At 42.4% G+C, this 20,096-nt stretch overlaps 1 protein-coding gene across 1 annotated transcript; it reads right to left on the reverse strand.

The window, feature by feature from the left end:
* Positions 1-1,234: 1,234 nt before the first annotated feature.
* On the reverse strand, positions 1,235-17,742 carry LOC117499333 (haloacid dehalogenase-like hydrolase domain-containing 5). Its single transcript, XM_034151677.1, has 9 exons — positions 17,689-17,742; positions 14,779-14,970; positions 14,251-14,363; positions 14,048-14,141; positions 13,888-13,921; positions 13,522-13,696; positions 12,151-12,327; positions 2,275-2,434; positions 1,235-1,477 (listed from the first exon to the last, which is right to left on the reverse strand). Exons 1-9 carry the CDS (start codon positions 17,734-17,736, stop codon positions 1,340-1,342), a joined length of 1,131 nt encoding a protein of 376 aa, XP_034007568.1. The 5' UTR covers positions 17,737-17,742; the 3' UTR covers positions 1,235-1,339.
* Positions 17,743-20,096: the final 2,354 nt, after the last annotated feature.

The following is a 20,096-nucleotide window of genomic DNA, read 5'->3' on the forward strand; positions in this document are numbered from 1 at the left end:
ATGCACTAAAAGCCGAATCTAAATTTATTTTCTCTCTCCATTCATTCTACTGAGCCGAGAGTGGGAGCTCGGGGGGCGGGGCTTAAAGACTGGAGGCGGTGCTTAAGGGGTGCATGCTCTGTGAGCGCACATTCGGGGTGTTTCTCAATCGCGAGTAAAGCTGCTTCAGAGCCACTATTTCAAGCATACTACGTCATCGAGTGCCGCCGAAGTACTGTTCCAATCTCCAGCATACTTGGAAATCTACCGAGCCCGGCGTACTCCGTTTAGAGAAATATCGAGGCTGCACATGAGTAGACTTCGCGGTCTTAAAATCCCCACAATGCTTTGCGCACGGACCAATTTCCCCAAATCTGTGGCGGAAGATGTAAGAGGCGGGGCCTCTCATATGACGCACACCTGCACACTTGCTAGCGTGTTCCACTCTTTGTTTTCCGAATGCCAGGAAGTATTCTTGACTCGCTTCTGAAGCAAGATGCTCGGCAGACATGTGCTACCAAGCAAGCGTACTCGACATTGAGGAACACCCACAGGTTCTTCTGCTCTGACAGCCAGGCATGATGGGTAATCTGTGACGTTTTGCTCTCTCAAAAGTTGGGCCATTTTGTCATCATGCGCCAATGAGCAGCTCTCATAGGAAAGAACGAGACCCCGCCTCCCACGCTGTATCCAGTTCTTATTATACATCCATGAGGCTGACAGGCAGGTAGGCCATCCAGTTATTTTAGCCGGGCCGGCTCAGATGATTGGTCGTGCTTTTTACAGCGCCACGGCTTCCACAGATGATATTTTGTCATGTATTTATTGTCAAAGCATTTAATGTATTCATTGCTATCGGGATGTTCAGAGCATTCCATGGAATATAACAAAAAGTGTTTCTGAAGTGAATTACCTACCCCACCTTTAAGTACATTTTTCTAGTATCAGTACTTTACTCCACTACTTATTTTTCTGACGACTTTTTACTTTCTACTTCTTACATTTTCCACACAGGTTCGTTACTTTAGTTTTAATCTGCGTTTCATTACATTTATTAGTGCTTTACATTACATATTACACATATCACACATGGAACAATGAATACAGCAAATTAGGGTGAAGGGTGTCGCCCACAAACAAAGTTATGGGTACTTTTTACTTAAGTACATTTCGAAGCCCATACTTCTTTACTTTTAAGAAGTTTAGTCAGTACTTCTACTTTTACCAGAGTATTTTCAAACACGAGTATCTGTACTTCTACTTGAGTAAAGGATGTGTGTACTTTTGCCATCTCTGCACCCGGGTCTATATCATGCAGGGTGGCGGTCATGTGACCCTGGTCCTGAAGGTCGTTCAGAGGTCAGATGCTCTCGCGCTGCAGCAGCAGGTCGACGGCCGCCTCCACGTCCTCCACCAGGTGATGCGGCTCCACCAGGTCCTGGTCTAGCTGCAGGTCCTCAGGTGGAGGGGAGCGAGGGTTGTAGACACCTGTGCACACCTGAAGAAACCCCTGTGTTAACTTTTAAACATCACCATGTGTCCCCGGTGTGTCCCCCGGTGTGTCCCCGGTGTGTCCCCCATGTGTCCCCGGTGTGTGTCCGGTGTGTGTCCGGTGTGTGTCCGGTGTGTCCCCCACAAAGTGTCCGAAAATAAACCCCTCTCTCTTTTCCTCCGTACCCACATCTCTAAAAACGGGGGAACAACGGAGCTGATCCAGATTTGCTGCGTCATGACGACATTACTCAAATGTGGGCGGGCTTTACACCCACGGGCCAATCAGAAACGTTGCTGTCAGAAACAATGAGACGTGTTCTGTAAGTAATATGGTCTGTGTTTACATTAGCATGCTAACACTCAGAGCTAACCTGTACTGGAGAGAGCATGTGTGAAGAAGCAGGAAATCAAAAGGAAGTCACCTTGTGGTAAACCTGAGAGAGAAAGAGTTTGAGCTCCATACTGTTTCAGAGAGAATCCTTGATGTGGTTTGGAACATGATATGGAGTTTAATCACCGCAGCATTTAGCTGAGTTTCTGCTGGGAGAGTTCTCCTGATGAGATCTACTCTCTCTCTGAAGCTACTGACCCAGAGTCAGCTCTTTAGTAACAGCTGGAAGAGAGGGGGGGGGCTACAATGATCTGTTTGGGGTTTGGAGCAAAACACTTCAGAGACATGTTTTTTATATATTTGTATATATGTGAGACCCATAATATATGCCTAAAAATAGTATGATAGGAGACCTTTAAAGCAATCAGACGTTGTGTATTTGTAATGGTTTCACAAAGGAGGTCACCCACCAGTATGGAGCGACACTCAGATGACACCAGCGCCTCCTCCGTCACATGACTTCCCGTTCCCTGGGCAACGAGCTTAGTGGGCGTCATCATGGCGGCGTGCTGCTGCCCCAGGTAACGGTTGTACAGGTTAGCACCGTAGATATCCGTCATCAGGTTGTCGCTAGGCAACAAGAAGAGGGTTTGGTTAACTGACTGTTATTGAAGGTGTGGTTAAGGTGTAAGTGAGGGTGTGGTTACAGTGTTATTGGGGGTGTGTTTACAGTGTTATTGAGGGTGTGTTTACAGTGTTATTGAAGGTGTGGTTAAGGTGTTATCGAGGGTGTGTTTACAGTGTTATTGAGGGTGTGTTTACAGTGTTATTGAAGGTGTGTTTACAGTGTTATCGAAGGTGTGTTTACAGTGTTATCGAGGGTGTGTTTACAGTGTTATCGAGGGTGTGGTTACAGTGTTATCGAGGGTGTGGTTACAGTGTTATTGAGGGTGTGTTTACAGTGTTATTGAGGGTGTGTTTACAGTGTTATTGAGGGTGTGGTTACAGTGTTATTGAGGATGTGGTTACAGTGTTATTGAGGGTGTGTTTACAGTGTTATTGAAGGTGTGGTTAAGGTGTTATCGAGGGTGTGTTTACAGTGTTATTGAGGGTGTGTTTACAGTGTTATTGAAGGTGTGTTTACAGTGTTATCGAAGGTGTGTTTACAGTGTTATCGAGGGTGTGTTTACAGTGTTATCGAGGGTGTGGTTACAGTGTTATTGAGGGTGTGTTTACAGTGTTATTGAAGGTGTGGTTAAGGTGTTATTGAGGGTGTGTTTACAGTGTTATTGAAGGTGTGGTTAAGGTGTTATTGAGGGTGTGTTTACAGTGTTATTGAGGGTGTGTTTACAGTGTTATTGAGGGTGTGGTTACAGTGTTATCGAGGGTGTGTTTACAGTGTTATTGAGGGTGTGGTTACAGTGTTATTGAGGGTGTGTTTACAGTGTTATTGAAGGTGTGGTTAAGGTGTTATCGAGGGTGTGTTTACAGTGTTATTGAGGGTGTGTTTACAGTGTTATTGAGGGTGTGTTTACAGTGTTATTGAAGGTGTGGTTAAGGTGTTATCGAGGGTGTGTTTACAGTGTTATTGAGGGTGTGTTTACAGTGTTATTGAGGGTGTGTTTACAGTGTTATTGAAGGTGTGGTTAAGGTGTTATCGAGGGTGTGTTTACAGTGTTATTGAGGGTGTGTTTACAGTGTTATTGAAGGTGTGGTTACAGTGTTATTGAGGGTGTGTTTACAGTGTTATTGAGGGTGTGGTTACAGTGTTATTGAGGGTGTGTTTACAGTGTTATTGAGGGTGTGTTACAGTGTTATTGAGGGTCTGTTTACAGTGTTATTGAAGGTGTGGTTACAGTGTTATTGAGGGTGTGTTTACAGTGTTATTGAGGGTGTGTTTACAGTGTTATTGAGGGTGTGTTTACAGTGTTATTGAAGGTGTGGTTAAGGTGTTATCGAGGGTGTGTTTACAGTGTTATTGAGGGTGTGTTTACAGTGTTATTGAGGGTGTGTTTACAGTGTTATTGAGGGTGTAGTTACAGTGTTATTGAGGGTGTGGTTACAGTGTTATTGAAGGTGTGGTTACAGTGTTATTGAAGGTGTGGTTAAGGTGTTATCGAGGGTGTGTTTACAGTGTTATTGAGGGTGTGTTTACAGTGTTATTGAGGGTGTGTTTACAGTGTTATTGAGGGTGTAGTTACAGTGTTATTGAGGGTGTGTTTACAGTGTTATTGAGGGTGTGTTTACAGTGTTATTGAGGGTGTGTTTACAGTGTTATTGAGGGTGTGTTTACAGTGTTATTGAGGGTGTGGTTACAGTGTTATTGAGGGTGTGTTTACAGTGTTATTGAGGGTGTGTTTACAGTGTTATTGAGGGTGTGTTTACAGTGTTATTGAGGGTGTGTTTACAGTGTTATTGAAGGTGTGGTTAAGGTGTTATCGAGGGTGTGTTTACAGTGTTATTGAGGGTGTGTTTACAGTGTTATTGAGGGTGTGTTTACAGTGTTATTGAAGGTGTGGTTAAGGTGTTATCGAGGGTGTGTTTACAGTGTTATTGAGGGTGTGTTTACAGTGTTATCGAGTGTGTGTTTACAGTGTTATCGAAGGTGTGGTTACAGTGTTATTGAGGGTGTGTTTACAGTGTTATTGAGGGTGTGTTTACAGTGTTATTGAGGGTGTGTTTACAGTGTTATTGAAGGTGTGGTTAAGGTGTTATCGAGGGTGTGTTTACAGTGTTATTGAGGGTGTGTTTACAGTGTTATTGAGGGTGTGTTTACAGTGTTATTGAGGGTGTGTTTACAGTGTTATTGAAGGTGTGGTTAAGGTGTTATTGAGGGTGTGTTTACAGTGTTATTGAAGGTGTGTTTACAGTGTTATTGAGGGTGTGTTTACAGTGTTATTGAAGGTGTGTTTACAGTGTTATTGAGGGTGTGTTTACAGTGTTATTGAGGGTGTGTTTACAGTGTTATTGAAGGTGTGGTTACAGTGTTATTGAGGGTGTGGTTAAGGTGTTATCGAGGGTGTGTTTACAGTGTTATTGAGGGTGTGTTTACAGTGTTATTGAGGGTGTGTTTACAGTGTTATTGAAGGTGTGGTTAAGGTGTTATCGAGGGTGTGTTTACAGTGTTATTGAGGGTGTGTTTACAGTGTTATTGAGGGTGTGTTTACAGTGTTATTGAGGGTGTGTTTACAGTGTTATTGAAGGTGTGGTTAAGGTGTTATCGAGGGTGTGTTTACAGTGTTATTGAGGGTGTGGTTACAGTGTTATCGAAGGTGTGGTTACAGTGTTATTGAAGGTGTGGTTAAGGTGTTATCGAGGGTGTGTTTACAGTGTTATTGAGGGTGTGTTTACAGTGTTATTGAGGGTGTGTTTACAGTGTTATTGAGGGTGTGGTTACAGTGTTATCGAGTGTGTGTTTACAGTGTTATCGAAGGTGTGGTTACAGTGTTATTGAGGGTGTGTTTACAGTGTTATTGAGGGTGTGTTTACAGTGTTATTGAGGGTGTGTTTACAGTGTTATTGAGGGTGTGGTTACAGTGTTATCGAGTGTGTGTTTACAGTGTTATCGAAGGTGTGTTTACAGTGTTATTGAAGGTGTGGTTACAGTGTTATTGAAGGTGTGGTTAAGGTGTTATCGAGGGTGTGTTTACAGTGTTATCGAAGGTGTGGTTACAGTGTTATTGAGGGTGTGTTTACAGTGTTATTGAGGGTGTGTTTACAGTGTTATTGAAGGTGTGGTTAAGGTGTTATCGAGGGTGTGTTTACAGTGTTATCGAAGGTGTGGTTACAGTGTTATTGAAGGTGTGGTTAAGGTGTTATTGAGGGTGTGTTTACAGTGTTATTGAGGGTGTGTTTACAGTGTTATTGAGGGTGTGTTTACAGTGTTATTGAGGGTGTGTTTACAGTGTTATTGAAGGTGTGGTTAAGGTGTTATCGAGGGTGTGTTTACAGTGTTATCGAAGGTGTGTTTACAGTGTTATTGAAGGTGTGGTTAAGGTGTTATTGAGGGTGTGTTTACAGTGTTATTGAGGGTGTGTTTACAGTGTTATTGAGGGTGTGTTTACAGTGTTATTGAGGGTGTGTTTACAGTGTTATTGAAGGTGTGGTTAAGGTGTTATTGAGGGTGTGTTTACAGTGTTATTGAAGGTGTGTTTACAGTGTTATTGAGGGTGTGTTTACAGTGTTATTGAGGGTGTGTTTACAGTGTTATTGAGGGTGTGTTTACAGTGTTATTGAAGGTGTGGTTACAGTGTTATTGAGGGTGTGTTTACAGTGTTATTGAGGGGTGTGTTTACAGTGTTATTGAGGGTGTGTTTACAGTGTTATTGAAGGTGTGGTTAAGGTGTTATCGAGGGTGTGTTTACAGTGTTATTGAGGGTGTGTTTACAGTGTTATTGAGGGTGTGTTTACAGTGTTATTGAGGGTGTAGTTACAGTGTTATTGAGGGTGTGGTTACAGTGTTATTGAAGGTGTGGTTACAGTGTTATTGAAGGTGTGGTTAAGGTGTTATCGAGGGTGTGTTTACAGTGTTATTGAGGGTGTGGTTACAGTGTTATTGAGGGTGTGTTTACAGTGTTATTGAGGGTGTGTTTACAGTGTTATTGAGGGTGTGTTTACAGTGTTATTGAGGGTGTGTTTACAGTGTTATTGAGGGTGTGTTTACAGTGTTATTGAAGGTGTGTTTACAGTGTTATTGAAGGTGTGGTTAAGGTGTTATCGAGGGTGTGTTTACAGTGTTATTGAGGGTGTGTTTACAGTGTTATTGAGGGTGTGTTTACAGTGTTATTGAGGGTGTAGTTACAGTGTTATTGAGGGTGTGTTTACAGTGTTATTGAGGGTGTGTTTACAGTGTTATTGAGGGTGTGTTTACAGTGTTATTGAGGGTGTGTTTACAGTGTTATTGAGGGTGTAGTTACAGTGTTATTGAGGGTGTGTTTACAGTGTTATTGAGGGTGTGTTTACAGTGTTATTGAGGGTGTGTTTACAGTGTTATTGAGGGTGTGTTTACAGTGTTATTGAAGGTGTGGTTAAGGTGTTATCGAGGGTGTGTTTACAGTGTTATTGAGGGTGTGTTTACAGTGTTATTGAGGGTGTGTTTACAGTGTTATTGAAGGTGTGGTTAAGGTGTTATCGAGGGTGTGTTTACAGTGTTATTGAGGGTGTGTTTACAGTGTTATCGAGTGTGTGTTTACAGTGTTATCGAAGGTGTGGTTACAGTGTTATTGAGGGTGTGTTTACAGTGTTATTGAGGGTGTGTTTACAGTGTTATTGAAGGTGTGGTTAAGGTGTTATCGAGGGTGTGTTTACAGTGTTATTGAGGGTGTGTTTACAGTGTTATTGAGGGTGTGTTTACAGTGTTATTGAGGGTGTGTTTACAGTGTTATTGAAGGTGTGGTTAAGGTGTTATTGAGGGTGTGTTTACAGTGTTATTGAAGGTGTGTTTACAGTGTTATTGAGGGTGTGTTTACAGTGTTATTGAAGGTGTGTTTACAGTGTTATTGAGGGTGTGTTTACAGTGTTATTGAGGGTGTGTTTACAGTGTTATTGAAGGTGTGGTTACAGTGTTATTGAGGGTGTGGTTAAGGTGTTATCGAGGGTGTGTTTACAGTGTTATTGAGGGTGTGTTTACAGTGTTATTGAGGGTGTGTTTACAGTGTTATTGAAGGTGTGGTTAAGGTGTTATCGAGGGTGTGTTTACAGTGTTATTGAGGGTGTGTTTACAGTGTTATTGAGGGTGTCTTTACAGTGTTATTGAGGGTGTGTTTACAGTGTTATTGAAGGTGTGGTTAAGGTGTTATCGAGGGTGTGTTTACAGTGTTATTGAGGGTGTGGTTACAGTGTTATCGAGTGTGTGTTTACAGTGTTATTGAAGGTGTGGTTAAGGTGTTATCGAGGGTGTGTTTACAGTGTTATTGAGGGTGTGTTTACAGTGTTATCGAAGGTGTGGTTACAGTGTTATTGAAGGTGTGGTTAAGGTGTTATCGAGGGTGTGTTTACAGTGTTATTGAGGGTGTGTTTACAGTGTTATTGAGGGTGTGTTTACAGTGTTATTGAGGGTGTGGTTACAGTGTTATCGAGTGTGTGTTTACAGTGTTATCGAAGGTGTGGTTACAGTGTTATTGAGGGTGTGTTTACAGTGTTATTGAGGGTGTGTTTACAGTGTTATTGAGGGTGTGTTTACAGTGTTATTGAGGGTGTGGTTACAGTGTTATCGAGTGTGTGTTTACAGTGTTATCGAAGGTGTGTTTACAGTGTTATTGAAGGTGTGGTTACAGTGTTATTGAAGGTGTGGTTAAGGTGTTATCGAGGGTGTGTTTACAGTGTTATCGAAGGTGTGGTTACAGTGTTATTGAAGGTGTGGTTACAGTGTTATTGAGGGTGTGGTTAAGGTGTTATCGAGGGTGTGTTTACAGTGTTATTGAGGGTGTGTTTACAGTGTTATTGAGGGTGTGTTTACAGTGTTATTGAAGGTGTGGTTAAGGTGTTATCGAGGGTGTGTTTACAGTGTTATTGAGGGTGTGTTTACAGTGTTATTGAGGGTGTCTTTACAGTGTTATTGAGGGTGTGTTTACAGTGTTATTGAAGGTGTGGTTAAGGTGTTATCGAGGGTGTGTTTACAGTGTTATTGAGGGTGTGGTTACAGTGTTATCGAAGGTGTGGTTACAGTGTTATTGAAGGTGTGGTTAAGGTGTTATCGAGGGTGTGTTTACAGTGTTATTGAGGGTGTGTTTACAGTGTTATTGAGGGTGTGTTTACAGTGTTATTGAGGGTGTGGTTACAGTGTTATCGAGTGTGTGTTTACAGTGTTATCGAAGGTGTGGTTACAGTGTTATTGAGGGTGTGTTTACAGTGTTATTGAGGGTGTGTTTACAGTGTTATTGAGGGTGTGTTTACAGTGTTATTGAGGGTGTGGTTACAGTGTTATCGAGTGTGTGTTTACAGTGTTATCGAAGGTGTGTTTACAGTGTTATTGAAGGTGTGGTTACAGTGTTATTGAAGGTGTGGTTAAGGTGTTATCGAGGGTGTGTTTACAGTGTTATCGAAGGTGTGGTTACAGTGTTATTGAGGGTGTGTTTACAGTGTTATTGAGGGTGTGTTTACAGTGTTATTGAAGGTGTGGTTAAGGTGTTATCGAGGGTGTGTTTACAGTGTTATCGAAGGTGTGGTTACAGTGTTATTGAAGGTGTGGTTAAGGTGTTATTGAGGGTGTGTTTACAGTGTTATTGAGGGTGTGTTTACAGTGTTATTGAGGGTGTGTTTACAGTGTTATTGAGGGTGTGTTTACAGTGTTATTGAAGGTGTGGTTAAGGTGTTATCGAGGGTGTGTTTACAGTGTTATCGAAGGTGTGTTTACAGTGTTATTGAAGGTGTGGTTAAGGTGTTATTGAGGGTGTGTTTACAGTGTTATTGAGGGTGTGTTTACAGTGTTATTGAGGGTGTGTTTACAGTGTTATTGAGGGTGTGTTTACAGTGTTATTGAAGGTGTGGTTAAGGTGTTATTGAGGGTGTGTTTACAGTGTTATTGAAGGTGTGTTTACAGTGTTATTGAGGGTGTGTTTACAGTGTTATTGAGGGTGTGTTTACAGTGTTATTGAGGGTGTGTTTACAGTGTTATTGAAGGTGTGGTTACAGTGTTATTGAGGGTGTGTTTACAGTGTTATTGAGGGTGTGTTTACAGTGTTATTGAGGGTGTGTTTACAGTGTTATTGAAGGTGTGGTTAAGGTGTTATCGAGGGTGTGTTTACAGTGTTATTGAGGGTGTGTTTACAGTGTTATTGAGGGTGTGTTTTACAGTGTTATTGAGGGTGTAGTTACAGTGTTATTGAGGGTGTGGTTACAGTGTTATTGAAGGTGTGGTTACAGTGTTATTGAAGGTGTGGTTAAGGTGTTATCGAGGGTGTGTTTACAGTGTTATTGAGGGTGTGGTTACAGTGTTATTGAGGGTGTGTTTACAGTGTTATTGAGGGTGTGTTTACAGTGTTATTGAGGGTGTGTTTACAGTGTTATTGAGGGTGTGTTTACAGTGTTATTGAGGGTGTGTTTACAGTGTTATTGAAGGTGTGTTTACAGTGTTATTGAAGGTGTGGTTAAGGTGTTATCGAGGGTGTGTTTACAGTGTTATTGAGGGTGTGTTTACAGTGTTATTGAGGGTGTGTTTACAGTGTTATTGAGGGTGTGTTTACAGTGTTATTGAGGGTGTGTTTACAGTGTTATTGAGGGTGTGTTTACAGTGTTATTGAGGGTGTGTTTACAGTGTTATTGAGGGTGTAGTTACAGTGTTATTGAGGGTGTGTTTACAGTGTTATTGAGGGTGTGTTTACAGTGTTATTGAGGGTGTGTTTACAGTGTTATTGAGGGTGTGTTTACAGTGTTATTGAAGGTGTGGTTAAGGTGTTATCGAGGGTGTGTTTACAGTGTTATTGAGGGTGTGTTTACAGTGTTATTGAGGGTGTGTTTACAGTGTTATTGAAGGTGTGGTTAAGGTGTTATCGAGGGTGTGTTTACAGTGTTATTGAGGGTGTGTTTACAGTGTTATCGAGTGTGTGTTTACAGTGTTATCGAAGGTGTGGTTACAGTGTTATTGAGGGTGTGTTTACAGTGTTATTGAGGGTGTGTTTACAGTGTTATTGAAGGTGTGGTTAAGGTGTTATCGAGGGTGTGTTTACAGTGTTATTGAGGGTGTTGTTTACAGTGTTATTGAGGGTGTGTTTACAGTGTTATTGAGGGTGTGTTTACAGTGTTATTGAAGGTGTGGTTAAGGTGTTATTGAGGGTGTGTTTACAGTGTTATTGAGGGTGTGTTTACAGTGTTATTGAGGGTGTGTTTACAGTGTTATTGAGGGTGTGTTTACAGTGTTATTGAGGGTGTGTTTACAGTGTTATTGAGGGTGTGTTTACAGTGTTATTGAAGGTGTGGTTACAGTGTTATTGAGGGTGTGGTTAAGGTGTTATCGAGGGTGTGTTTACAGTGTTATTGAGGGTGTGTTTACAGTGTTATTGAGGGTGTGTTTACAGTGTTATTGAAGGTGTGGTTAAGGTGTTATCGAGGGTGTGTTTACAGTGTTATTGAGGGTGTGTTTACAGTGTTATTGAGGGTGTCTTTACAGTGTTATTGAGGGTGTGTTTACAGTGTTATTGAAGGTGTGGTTAAGGTGTTATCGAGGGTGTGTTTACAGTGTTATTGAGGGTGTGGTTACAGTGTTATCGAGTGTGTGTTTACAGTGTTATTGAAGGTGTGGTTAAGGTGTTATCGAGGGTGTGTTTACAGTGTTATTGAGGGTGTGTTTACAGTGTTATCGAAGGTGTGGTTACAGTGTTATTGAAGGTGTGGTTAAGGTGTTATCGAGGGTGTGTTTACAGTGTTATTGAGGGTGTGTTTACAGTGTTATTGAGGGTGTGTTTACAGTGTTATTGAGGGTGTGGTTACAGTGTTATCGAGTGTGTGTTTACAGTGTTATCGAAGGTGTGGTTACAGTGTTATTGAGGGTGTGTTTACAGTGTTATTGAGGGTGTGTTTACAGTGTTATTGAGGGTGTGTTTACAGTGTTATTGAGGGTGTGGTTACAGTGTTATCGAGTGTGTGTTTACAGTGTTATCGAAGGTGTGTTTACAGTGTTATTGAAGGTGTGGTTACAGTGTTATTGAAGGTGTGGTTAAGGTGTTATCGAGGGTGTGTTTACAGTGTTATCGAAGGTGTGGTTACAGTGTTATTGAAGGTGTGGTTAAGGTGTTATTGAGGGTGTGTTTACAGTGTTATTGAGGGTGTGTTTACAGTGTTATTGAAGGTGTGGTTAAGGTGTTATCGAGGGTGTGTTTACAGTGTTATCGAAGGTGTGGTTAAGGTGTTATTGAGGGTGTGTTTACAGTGTTATTGAGGGTGTGTTTACAGTGTTATTGAGGGTGTGTTTACAGTGTTATTGAGGGTGTGTTTACAGTGTTATTGAAGGTGTGGTTAAGGTGTTATTGAGGGTGTGTTTACAGTGTTATTGAAGGTGTGTTTACAGTGTTATTGAGGGTGTGTTTACAGTGTTATTGAAGGTGTGGTTAAGGTGTTATTGAGGGTGTGTTTACAGTGTTATTGAAGGTGTGTTTACAGTGTTATTGAAGGTGTGGTTACAGTGTTATTGAGGGTGTGTTTACAGTGTTATTGAAGGTGTGTTTACAGTGTTATTGAGGGTGTGTTTACAGTGTTATTGAGGGTGTGTTTACAGTGTTATTGAAGGTGTGGTTACAGTGTTATTGAGGGTGTGTTTACAGTGTTATTGAAGGTGTGTTTACAGTGTTATTGAGGGTGTGTTTACAGTGTTATTGAGGGTGTGTTTACAGTGGTATTGAAGGTGTAGTTACCCAATGGCGTAGATGGTGCTGATCTTGTGGTTGTGGTTCTGCAGTCGGAGCAGTTTCTCTGCGTACTGGTAGGTCAGCAGGTTGGGTTTTCCCAGCAGCGCCTCGTACTGCAGCTCACGACCCGCCAACTTCCTGTAGACGGACTCCAGACACAGCAGGAACACCCCGTGACCGAACCTACGGAAACACAACGGGGTCAAACCAGATCAAACCTACGGAAACACAACGGGGTCAAACCAGACCAAACCTACGGAAACACAACGGGGTCAAACCAGATCAAACCTACGGAAACACAACGGGGTCAAACCAGACCAAACCCTTCATATTTCCCCTTATGATCAGCAATCTGAAGCTCCTCTTTTGGATGTAGGGCTGCTGCTTGTTTTCTTAAAGTATATTCAATCATCAGGCATAATTGACCTACATTTGATTGATTTTGCTCACTTATAACTGAACTTATGAGGCAATATACCTCACCTTTAGCTAGTGGCCCAGACATTCATGAGAAAACACCCCTGACTTAAACAATTACTCTATTTATTAAAAGCATTTTACCAGCTTTTATTTGTTAGTGAAGAACAACATTTGCTCGGAAACAGCGGGGTTAGGGTTAGGGTTAGGATAAAACAGCGGGGTCAAACCGGACCAGACCAACGGACGTTTTTTATGTCGTAGAATAAAAATCTCTTCAGCTTGTGTTAACCACAGACCTGGGATCTTTTCATACAATCATACGTATTGGGATCATTTGTATTAATGTGGACCGGAGGGAGAGGGTGACGAGCATAAGTTTCACTTTCCTTTTTTATTTCAATTCCAACTTTGGTCATGAAGAATATGTTTCTCTGTTGTCCCCGTTCATAAAGCATAACAGCATCAGAGCACGGTGCAGAGTCTCTAGATGAGTTTACAGTAGTCCCTCGTTCTTATTAAACATCCATGTTGTAGTCCGCTGTATAGAAAACTGTAGTTTCCATAGTTTCCCCACAGCAGCAGACGCACATTCATGACGTCCGCTGGCGCATCATAAACACGTCGGATAGTGAGAGTGCAGTCGATTCTCTAAAGTACCGCAGTCTCTTCTCCTAAGTCCTTTTGAATTCTCCTATCCACTATCCCTTAACCCCGTGACCTTTCACTCAGAGGTCAAGGGATAGACGATAGGGTTAGAACTTAGGAGCTGATTTTTGGGTTATTCGACAACAAAAAACACAATCAGAAAAACCTTTGTTCTTTCATCACAGGAAGTGACATCACAGGAAGTGACATCACAGGAGGTGATGAAATGCTGACTCATGTCATGGTTAAGGACTCATAATGCTGACTCATTCCTGCTGCTCCCTATACCAGACTTCCTGTTTGTGTGGTTACCTTGGTGACGGCGCCTCGGCCATCCAGGTGAGGTCGATGTTACAGGCGAGCACGGGTAGCTGGGCTGGAGGCGGGACTTCGTACGCACGTCCTGGACTCCCATTGGTCAGGAGCACGTCAATCAGCAGCTGCAGGTTAGTCTCCCATCTGATTGGCTCTCCGAACAGGATGATCGCTACGGCCAAACAGGAAGTCAGGGAGAAACTCAACAAAATAAGATTGTATTTTAACTTTTAATCCCATTATATAGAGTTATTAAATTAGTGTCTCTTTATTATGTCCAAAAACTGTTTGTTATGGATTTTGTGGTGTAGTTTGTTGTTTAGTTTGTTGTGTAGTTTGTTGTGTAGTTTGTTGTTTAGTTACCTTCTATTTTGGGAAAGGTCTTCAGAGGGGACGACTGAAACACAGAGACTCAGGAAGTTAATTTACTTTCTGCTGTCCGGGAAACTTCTGGCTGAAACAGCACAAAGACACCAGAAGATAGAGGACAGAGGACAGATGTTAGAGGTCAGAGGTCACTCACAGAGAGGTCAGGTTTGCGGTTGTGGTCCACCATGTCCAGCAGGGGGTGCTGGACTCGCAGCTGATCCACACTCAGAACCTTCTGGAAGCCCAGCCTTAGACAGTTAGGGTCCAACACATAATACATGTATATATATATATTCATATGTTCTGTCTCTAAACTACATTACCCATGAGCCTCATGGGGCCGCATGTGAAGGATACGTTTTGGCGATTTCGGTCACCGGGCCCTGACCCGACACCAGAACACATTTATCATGGAAATCATCCAACGTCTGCAGAGGACTGTGAGACAGAACCACCTGCTCTGGAGACACCTGCACACAGAGCAGATCACACAGGGAGCCAATCACAGAGCAGATCACACAGGGAGCCAATCACAGAGCAGATCACACAGAGAGCCAATCTCAGAGCAGATCACACAGGGAGCCAATCACAGAGCAGATCACACAGGGAGCCAATCACAGAGCAGATCACACATTGAGCCAATCACAGAGCAGATCACACATTGAGCCAATCACAGAGCAGATCACACATTGAGCCAATCACAGAGCAGATCACACAGGGAGCCAATCACAGAGCAGATTTTTAAAATCTTTTTTCTGCATGCTTCTTAGGAAACATTAAGCTGTCTTTGGCTCTTTTCTTTTACTAATAAAGTAATTCTGATTCTGATCACACAGAGAGCCAATCACAGGGCAGATCACATAGAGAGCCAATCACAGGGCATACCTGGACCTCCAGGAGGCGGGACAACTGCTGGGCTTTGTCGTGTCTCTGACAGCTTCCTGCGTTGGTCACGAAGACGACAGGAAACAGGAAGTTGTTGTCTCGGTCCAGAAGCTTCCGGAAGGCTCTTCTCGCCGCAGGAATAACGGAACGACCGCGGAGCAAAACGCCGTCCACATCGAAGAGGACGCCCGCCTGAAGACAGGTAGTTATATTTAAAGGTCACCTATTATGCAAAATCCTCTTCTTCACGTCTCTTCTTCATCAACATGTGTCCCCTCTTCTTCATGTCTCTTCTACATCAACATGTGTCCCCTCTTCTTCATGTCTCTTCTACATCAACATGTGTCCCCTCTTCTTCATGTCTCTTCTTCATCAACATGTGTCCCCTCTTCTTCATCAACATGTGTCCCCTCTTCTTCATGTCTCTTCTACATCAACATGTGTCCCCTCTTCTTCATGTCTCTTCTTCATCAACATGTGTCCCCTCTTCTTCATGTCTCTTCTACATCAACATGTGTCCCCTCTTCTTCATGTCTCTTCTTCATCAACATGTGTCCCCTCTTCTTCATGTCTCTTCTACATCAACATGTGTCCCCTCTTCTTCATGTCTCTTCTTCATCAACATGTGTCCCCTCTTCTTCATGTCTCTTCTTCATCAACATGTGTCCCCTCTTCTTCATGTCTCTTCTACATCAACATGTGTCCCCTCTTCTTCATGTCTCTTCTACATCAACATGTGTCCCCTCTTCTTCATGTCTCTTCTTCATCAACATGTGTCCCCTCTTCTTCATGTCTCTTCTACATCAACATGTGTCCCCTCTTCTTCATGTCTCTTCTTCATCAACATGTGTCCCCTCTTCTTTCATGTCTCTTCTACATCAACATGTGTCCCCTCTTCTTCATGTCTCTTCTTCATCAACATGTGGTCCCCCCTCTTCTTCATGTCTCTTCTTCATCAACATGTGTCCCCTCTTCTTCATGTCTCTTCTACATCAACATGTGTCCCCTCTTCTTCACGTCTCTCTTCTACATCAACATGTGTGTCCCCTCTTCTTCGTGTCTCTTCTACATCAACATGTGTCCCCTCTTCTTCATGTCTCTTCTACATCAACATGTGTCCCCTCTTCTTCATGTCTCTTCTACAATCAACATGTGTCCCCTCTTCTTCATGTCTCTTCTACATCACATGTGTCCCCTCTTCTTCATGTCTCTTCTACATCAACATGTGTCCCCTCTTCTTCATGTCTCTTCTACATCAACATGTGTCCCTTCTTCTTCATGTCTCTTCTTCATCAACATGTGTCCCCTCTTCTTCATGTCTCTTCTTCATCAACATGTGTCCCCTCTTCTTCATGTCTCTTCTTCATCAACATGTGTCCCCTCTTCTTCATGTCTCTTCTACATCAACATGTGTCCCCTCTTCTTCATGTCTCTTCTACATCAACATGTGTCCCCTCTTCTTCATGTCTCTTCTACATCAACATGTGTCCCCTCTTCTTCATGTCTCTTCTACATCAACATGTGTCCCCTCTTCTTCATGTCTCTTCTTCATCAACATGTGTCCCCTCTTCTTCATGTCTCTTCATCAACATGTGTCCCCTCTTCTTCATGTCTCTTCTACATCAACATGTGTCCCCTCTTCTTCATGTCTCTTCTTCATCAACATGTGTCCCCTCTTCTTCATGTCTCTTCATCAACATGTGTCCCCTCTTCTTCATGTCTCTTCTACATCAACATGTGTCCCCTCTTCTTCATGTCTCTTCTTCATCAACATGTGTCCCCTCTTCTTCATGTCTCTTCATCAACATGTGTCCCCTCTTCTTCATGTCTCTTCTACATCAACATGTGTCCCCTCTTCTTCATGTCTCTTCTACATCAACATGTGTCCCCTCTTCTTCATGTCTCTTCTTCATCAACATGTGTCCCCTCTTCTTCATGTCTCTTCATCAACATGTGTCCCCTCTTCTTCATGTCTCTTCTACATCAACATGTGTCCCCTCTTCTTCATGTCTCTTCTACATCAACATGTGTCCCCTCTGTGGAAAGAGACCACTTTATGATGTCATAACGATGTTTTGTCTTGTGTAACCATTAGCCAATCAGCAACCAAGGTTCATCTAAAGTAACAGACAGAGAATCAGCACTTTGGAAACAGGGCTGAAACAGAGGGGATTATGGGTAATGCTGCAATGATCTGTTTGGTGTTTCAGCCAATCAGAGACAGGCTCTGTATATATCTGAGACCTGTGATATACTGATGGTGCTCCCTCACCTGTACTGTGTTGTGTTAGTGCATGTAAACCAGGGGGGCCAAGTCAACATTATGGCTGCACTCAAAGGGCCGGTTGTAACTTTAAGACCATATAAATATACATATATAAATATATAATATATATTAAATAATGTATTATATTACATTATTGGCTCTGCATTGGATTATTATCAGTTCTGGTAAGAACTACGTCTGAAAGCAGAAGTCTGGGGCAAATAATTGAAAGCAAATATTCAACAATTACACCAATTGTATTGTATATTATATTCTTTGAGAGAGCGGGGCCACGTGAAGTAACATTTTGGAAAAGCATACTTTTTGAATTTGCTGAGGGCCAGTTACAAATGGACAACGGGCCGCAGTTCGGACACCGACTTGAATGTGTTCAGTATTTCTTATGTGTATTATTCAGATAGTGATGAATGTCTTCTCCACTGTGAATATGTGCTGTGAAGGTTACTTTGTTATTTTATCTTTTAAATATGTTAACTCTTGACAACATTCATTTCCCAATTTGGGATTTCTAAAGTATATCTATGCATCTAGGAAGCCAAACGTGCCAAGTTTAAACGTTGTACCTCAGATAAGTTTAAAGGAAGAACAGTGAGTCCCTGCAACACACACACACACACACTGACCTGTCTGCTGCTGGATCTGACCGTCTGCAGAAGACCTCGACTCCACATGCTGTCTGTCTGCAGAGGAACTGCTGCTGGGCATTTATATACACACACACACACACACACACACACACACACACACACACTCACACACACACTATAACCCACAGATTGGATGGGGCTGATGGCACTTTTCTCCTCACATGACATCATCACATGCAGCGTTCAGCCTCTAATCATCACATGATGCGGAACGCTGCCAATCAACCAATCAGCTGCCAGATAGACGGCGTCACATGATGCAGAACTACAGCATCTCCACAGGTGAAGCAACAGTTTGTGCAAAGGCGTGTAAAGGTGTGGGGGGGGGCGAAGCAGTCTTATGAAGCCGACTGATGAGCGGTTACTATGGAGTGTGAGAGTAACGCCTCTTTGGTCAAACGCTTAGAGACGACAAGAAATACGTTCAGAAAAGATTTTTGAATTCAGGAATAAGTTGAAATTCAGAGAAAAAAAGTCAGAATGGCTAGAAATAAGTTCTGAGAGGAAGAATTCTGAAAAATAAATTATGAAGAATTTGGATAAAAGTCAGAATTCGGAATTACGGAGTTTGAATTCTGAAAAAATCTGAAAAACTGTCAAATTCTTAAAACATCTAATTAAAAAAATTAAGTAAAAGTCAAAATAATGATAAGTTCTGAGAAAAAGTTAGAATTGTGAGATAAATTACAGAATTAGGAAAGAGTCAAAATTCATAAACAAATTTTGAGAAAAAAGTCAAAATTCTGGAGAAAAAGTCGAAATAAGGAGAGAATTATGAAAAAAGTTGAAATTCTGAGATGAAGACAGAATTATGAAAAATAAATTATGAAGAATACAAATCCTGAAACACATTCTGATACAAGTCAGATTCTTAAAAAAATAAGTATTCTAAGGAGAAAGTTGGAATTCAGAAAAAAGTCTAAATTCTAGGAAAATTTGAAATTCAGAAATCTGTGAGAAAAGTCAAGAAACTGATCAAAAAATTCTCAGAAAGGAATGTATTCGGAGTAAAAGTCAGAATTGTGAGAAAAGTCCAAATGCTGAGATAAAATACAGAATTTTTAGCGAGCAACGGGCAAACTCAACTCAATTGAGTAAAGTTCAACTTCTCAAGCGTCGACGGAAGCGCCAGCCAATCAAATCATATGCCAGTACAAGCTCTAGCCAATCAAACCGCATGCTTGTGTGTCCGGGGCAGGAGATTAATGTGATTGGTTGTTGGTAGCACGACACACGCCCACCGGCAAGCTTCAACGCGACGCTGCCGTGTGGACGTTACGTAAGGGCTTCTCAGCAACTCTGCAGAAACCTATGGGTGACGTCACGGACACTACGTCCATTTATATATACAGTCTATGGTTTATACTGATACAAAAAGTCAAAATTCTGAAGAAAGGAAACATTCTGATAAAAGTCAGATTCTTAAAAACATTTTTATTTCTAAGAATTTTTTTTGATAAAAAAGTCAAATTCAGAAAATAACAGAATTTCACTGTTCCAGAAAACTGGGATTTTAGCCTTTGAAGACCATTTCACACAAACCTCTAATATGACACACCACAGGAGAGGAACATGGCCTCTCATCAGTTTGATGAGCGAGTGGAGTTTCTATTCTAATGTAGAAGATACAGAACACATCGACCACATGATCTGAAAAACGCTTTTATTGAGAAACAGGAAAAAACTAAAAAAACAGGTATTTACATCGACAGACAGACAGATGGGTCAATGAGAGACAGACGGGTCACAGAGAGACAGACGGGTCAGAGAGACAGACGGGTCACAGAGAGACAGACGGGTCAATGAGAGACAGATGGGTCAATGAGAGACAGACGGGTCAGAGAGACAGACGGGTCAGAGAGACAGACGGGTCAATGAGAGACAGACGGGTCACAGAGAGACAGACGGGTCAGAGAGACAGACGGGTCAGAGAGACAGACGGGTCAGAGAGACAGACGGGTCAGAGAGACAGATGGGTCAGAGAGACAGATGGGTCAATGAGAGACAGACGGGTCAGAGAGACAGACGGGTCAGAGAGACAGATGGGTCACAGAGAGACAGACGGGTCACAGAGAGACAGACGGGTCAGAGAGACAGACGGGTCACAGAGAGACAGACGGGTCAGAGAGAGACAGACGGGTCACAGAGAGACAGACGGGTCAGAGAGACAGACGGGTCAGAGAGACAGACGGGTCACAGAGACAGACGGGTCACAGAGAGACAGACGGGTCACAGAGAGACAGACGGGTCAGAGAGAGACAGACGGGTCACAGAGAGACAGACGGGTCACAGAGAGACAGACGGGTCAGAGAGAGACAGACGGGTCAGAGAGACAGACGGGTCAGAGAGAGACAGACGGGTCAGACGGGTCACAGAGAGACAGA

This window comes from Trematomus bernacchii, unplaced genomic scaffold (assembly GCF_902827165.1).
Source record: "Trematomus bernacchii unplaced genomic scaffold, fTreBer1.1, whole genome shotgun sequence".
NCBI lineage: Eukaryota > Metazoa > Chordata > Actinopteri > Perciformes > Nototheniidae > Trematomus > Trematomus bernacchii.